The sequence below is a fragment of the Myotis daubentonii genome, chromosome 3 (assembly GCF_963259705.1).
Source record: "Myotis daubentonii chromosome 3, mMyoDau2.1, whole genome shotgun sequence".
Lineage (NCBI taxonomy): Eukaryota > Metazoa > Chordata > Mammalia > Chiroptera > Vespertilionidae > Myotis > Myotis daubentonii.
In genome coordinates this window covers 1548863-1553687 of record NC_081842.1, presented here as the reverse complement: position 1 = coordinate 1553687, position 4825 = coordinate 1548863, and the positions used below count along the sequence as shown (strand labels likewise).

Below are 4825 nucleotides of genomic sequence, written 5' to 3'. Positions count from 1 at the left end.
AGTCCTCAGGCGCCGGGGAAGGACCGCAATTAGACGTCAGAAATAAAATAACACGGGGGTAGAGAACTGAGAGAGAGAGAGAGAGCAGAACAGGCACACAGCCCCTCCGAGGTCCCAGGGAGAGAACCCCTCCCCCACCGCCCCCGCCCCGCTGCTGCGAAACACCCACTGACTTCCATTTGTATGTAAAATCTCAACACTTGATCATTTATTTCTTTTTTTTGCAACAAAACAGGTAATAAATATTATTTAGCACTTTTTTTCTTTTTACAAAAATAAAACAGATGATACATTCTGGGGGCGGGCGGCGGTGGAGGGGGGATGTTACTGACAGACGCGGGGAGGCCCAGGCAGTGCGGCGCCCGCCCAGGCTCGCGGGGCGCAGGGAGCACGCGAGGGTTTGTCATTTGTGTTAAAAGTGGCAAAAGACACGGACACAGAGGAGGCCCGGCTCCGGCTCCGCGCCGTGGGGCGGCCGGCAGGTGAGCACACGGTTTCACGGCGCGCACGGGCCTCACGGAGATATTTACACAGCCAAGGAAGAAAGGGGAGCCGTGGGGACCCCCAACACCCGAATTATATTCACAGCAACAGCCTCTGAGTCCCGTCCAGCCCTCGGTACCAGGTCCGCCCCATCGGGTGAGGGACCGATCACTGATGCTCAGCGACCGAGTGGGGTGGGCGGCGGACTCTTTTAAAATAACGAAAACCCCGCTCCGCCCCGAGTGGACAGCGTGGGGCCGTTCCCGCCGCAGGGCCCTGCGCCGCCCGGCCATGAAGCGCGTGCCGCTGTCCGAAAAGGGGACGTGGGCGCGTTAGAAGGCCAACAGGGAGGACGCTGGTTCTCGGAGGGTGTGGGTTGACCCGATCCGAAACCGCGACCCGACGACCAGAGCGCTTCTGGTACCGACCGCCAGCTTCCACCAACTCCTAGCCCGGCCTCCCCTCCCAGAGGCCCCACCCGCCCAGAAACTGGGGGGAGGAGAGGGAATCCCCAATGCCTCCCTCCCCATCCCCCAAATAACCAAGTGCAGCCAGAGCGAGTGAGGCCTGGTTCCAGGAGAACCAGTTCTGAGAATCCCCTCTTTGGGGGGCCTTGGGGGTGTTTGGGGAGGGGTGTGCACAACGATGTCCTCTTAGAAGTGTGTCCACCGGACCCGCGCTAAAGCCGGAGAGGGCTGAGCCAGGTCCCCGGGGCGCACGCCCCTCTCACTCCCCAAGTTCAGTGGCCCCAGGGGCTGACCTCGCACCCCTGCCCCCCAACCCAGCCACGGCCCCAGCGCCGCCAGTCCTCGCTTCCCCGCGGCCTCCCGGCCTCGCTCGCCAGACCGAGCCGACCTGCCGGCTACTTGGCGTCGGAGGTGAGGCGCGGCAGGCCGCCGGCGCCCAGGGCCGCCACGTGGGGGTGCGGCGGCGGCACCTGGCACACGCTGCAGGGGCAGGGCACGCCGCCCCAGTGCTGGAAGCCGCCCCCGCCGCCCCCGCCGCCCAGGGGGGCCGCCGCCGCCGCCGCCGGAGACTTAAGCAGGCCGTGCGGGGGCCGGATGGAGCCGACCGACGACAGCCCGGAGCCGGGCAGGGAGGCGCTGGACACCGCGGCGGCGGCAGCGGCGGCGGCGGCGGGCGGCAGGAGCGGGTGGTGCACCGCGGGGTGGTGCGCGGCGGCGGGGTGCGCGGCGGCGGCGGGCAGGGGCGCGGAGTGTGCGAGGCCGCCGCAGGGGGCCGGGTGGAAGCCGGCGTGGTGGCCGCCGTAGATCTCGCTCACCAGCCGCTTCATCTCCTCCAGCGAGCTGGTGAGCATGAGGATGTAGTTGCGCGCCAGCAGCAGCGTGGCGATCTTGGAGAGCTTGCGCACCGACGGGCCGTGCGCGTACGGCATGACCTCGCGCAGCCCGTCCATGGCGATGTTGAGGTCGTGCATGCGCTTGCGCTCGCGGCTGTTGATCTTGAGGCGCAGCTGCTGCAGCTCGGGCTCCGTCAGCTGCTTCTTGTCTTTCTTCGTGGACGACGCGGCCGCCGCCGCCGCGCTGGACGAGGCCCTGAAGCCGCCGCCGCCCAGCTTGTCCCCCGGGTGCGCGGCCGCCGCGCCCAGGGCGCCGCGCAGCTCCGAGCTCAGCTCCGGCGGGCAGTCGCTCGGCGTGGACGAGGACACGGTGCCCCCGGTGAAGCCGCCGCCGCCGCCGCCCTTGCCCCGGGCCGTCAGGAACAGGTCATCGGGCTCGGGCGAGGACGGGCGGCTGGACACCAGGCTGGCGTCCGAGTCCATGGCCCCGGGCACAGTCGGGCTTTCGCAGGGGCCTTCCACCCTCGGCTGCCAGGCGTCTCCGCGCGTCCTACGGAGGAGAGAGCCGAGACCGAGGTGAGGTCGGCGGAAGAGAACAGCTGCGGGGCCTGCGCCTGCTCCGCCGCGGGGCCCAGGCTCGGATGGCGGGTCGCCTCGTGCCCACCGCCCACCCTTGGCCTTCCTGGGGAGGGAGGGGGGACGCACACATCTTCTCTCCTTCCCTCCCCGCAGCCTCCCCTCGCGCGCAGCCACAGGTTGCTCCCGGCCAGCGAGCCGGGGGCGGCCTTCTGGAGGCCTCATGCCTTCCGCCAGGAACGGGGAGCCGGTCTCCAGGGTTGGTATAAACAAGTGGCAAGTGAAGGTTTCCCTTGGGAAGGGCGAGTCTAAATAGATGTGCATTTGGTTCCTCACACGCACGCATCCACCTCATCTCCATCGACAGCGCGGAGCCGACACACGAACATGCCCGCACCAGGGCCCGCACCCAGAGCCCGCACCCAGAGCCCGCACCGTGCCGGGTTCCGGCGCTGCGCCCGGGGCCGCGCGGAGCTCGCCAGCGGACCAGGACTTGGGCAGAGGCAGCCGTGACCGCCCGACTTTTCGTTTGCGGGCGAAGGATGCTGCGTGGGTGCGCGGTGGGTCAGAGCGAGGAACCACCGTGGAGAACTGGCGGGCCGGGGCGGGTTCGGGGACCCTCTACGGAGCTTCCTGGGGCACAGCCCAGTGGAGGGGGGTCCGCCCCGGGCGTGCAGCTGGGCGGCGGAGGGCGGGGACACTTACTGTGGATGCAGTTAGAGGCGCTCGTTCCCAGACGGGCTCCGGCGCGGAGGGCGCGTGGGTCTGTGCTGCGCACCGCACCTTCCCGGGCTCGGCCGGCTTTTATAGCGCGGGGCGGCGGCGGCGGCGGCGGCGGCGGCGGTGGCCGCGCGGGGCGGGAACAATGCGCGGGTCCTGGAGGGGCCGCCGCGCCAATGAGCGGGGCCCGCGGCGGGTGGGGTGGAGTGGGAGCTGGGAGTGACGTCATCCGGGCTCATTCCGCTCAATGAAGCTGGCGGCGCCCGGCGCCCGCCTCCTCCCCGCGCGCAGCCAATGGGCGCGCGCAAAGGAGGTTCCGGGCGGAGCTGGAGGCGGGGCTGGGTGGGGCGCGTGAGAGGCGAGGGCGGTGGGCGGGCTCGTGGGGAAGTGCCGAGGGCTGATCGCGACCGCGACCGCCGCCGAAAGGGAACTTTGTTACATTTGTTTGAAAATACGGTGGCCAGAGAGGCGGCTGGGGGATGGGGTGGGCTGGGAGCGCCACAAACTAACCTGATACCCGACGCGGTGAGACGCGCTGGGGCTAGAGCGCTCTCTCTCTCTCTCCTCCGCTGCCTGTCCGCACCCCACGGGCTCCAGCACGCGGACATTTGGAGGCCCCGGTAAACCGCAACCAGGCACAAAGCACCTGCTTTCCTCGCACTCGAAGCGCTCGCCAGGAGGCGGCCGGGAGCGCCCTCCGCTGGGGGCAGGGCCTAGCGAGACACAGGGCGGGGAAGGAGGAGGGAGGGCGCCTCCCCAATGGTGTTTGCAGAGAAACAGCGACTCTCCCGTCAAGTTGCGGAGGGTGCCGACCCCGGGACGCGCGCTGCCGCAGAGCTGCGCACACACCCTTCCTTCATTAGCTGTGCTTTCAGCGTCAGCTCTGTGGTCCTCACCGCGACACGACGGGGTGGGCAACGCCGGACCGTCTGCAGCAAGAGGCGCCAGGCCCGGGCGAACGGCGAGATCCAGCCACTCGCGGCCGCGTTCCCACGGGCTTTAGCAGCCCCAGCCGGCTCCGGACACGGACATCTTTGACCGGGAGAAGTGAAACCTGTCTTAGGTGCATCTACCCATTTTGTAGATGGGACACGGAGAGACGGTGTCTGCCTGCGGCAAGTCTGCAGAAAAAGCCTGCTAACCCTGCCCGGACTGTGGACGCCAGCGCGGCCCCAAGCGCCGCCTCTGAGCTTTCCCTGCGCGGAATTTGTGAAGTCCACACCCTTCAAGTACAGGCGTTTGTTTGCGGGGACCGGGGCTGGGGGGGCGGGGGGGGGCAGGACCCTGCGCCTCTGCCGCACACTCAGCACAGCCCCAGCCCCGCTCAGGGAACGTTACAGTCAGTGGGTTGTTTGGCAACTTTGAATTTGCATGAAGGCTTCAAGAAACCAAGCAAACAAATAACCATAGTAAGCGCTTTGCCTGCAAGTTAGCAAAGTTACAAATACACAAATACGAAAAGACGCCCGCAGTGTTGCTCCCAGCCACCGCCCCCCCAGGTCTGTTCACTGGGAAGCCCCCCGCCCGCTCTCCGCCTTCTGGGCGTTCTTTTTCCAGCCGCGGCCTCCCAGCTGGTCTGCAGCCGTCCGTTAAATATGTATTTAATACACGAAGAACTGAAGCGTGGGGCCATGTCCCCCAGCGGCTCAGGCGGGGTGGCCGGCAACCGCTCAATCGGGAGAATCTGTCACAGACTCCCACGCGGAGGGCAGGGCGGGCCATCCCTTTGGGCCCCCAGAGGCGGCT

At 67.9% G+C, this 4825-nt stretch overlaps 1 protein-coding gene across 1 annotated transcript; it reads right to left on the bottom strand.

The window, feature by feature from the left end:
* Positions 1–826: 826 nt before the first annotated feature.
* Positions 827–3123, bottom strand: OLIG2 (oligodendrocyte transcription factor 2). Its single transcript, XM_059685941.1, has 2 exons — positions 3065–3123; positions 827–2333 (listed from the first exon to the last, which is right to left on the bottom strand). Exon 2 carries the CDS (start codon positions 2264–2266, stop codon positions 1346–1348), a length of 921 nt encoding a protein of 306 aa, XP_059541924.1. The 5' UTR covers positions 2267–2333; positions 3065–3123; the 3' UTR covers positions 827–1345.
* Positions 3124–4825: the final 1702 nt, after the last annotated feature.

Bases quoted from the DNA above. Each gene is read 5' to 3' on its own strand.
- OLIG2 (XM_059685941.1), bottom strand. From the start codon at position 2,266: ATGGACTCGGACGCCAGCCTGGTGTCCAGCCGCCCGTCCTCGCCCGAG.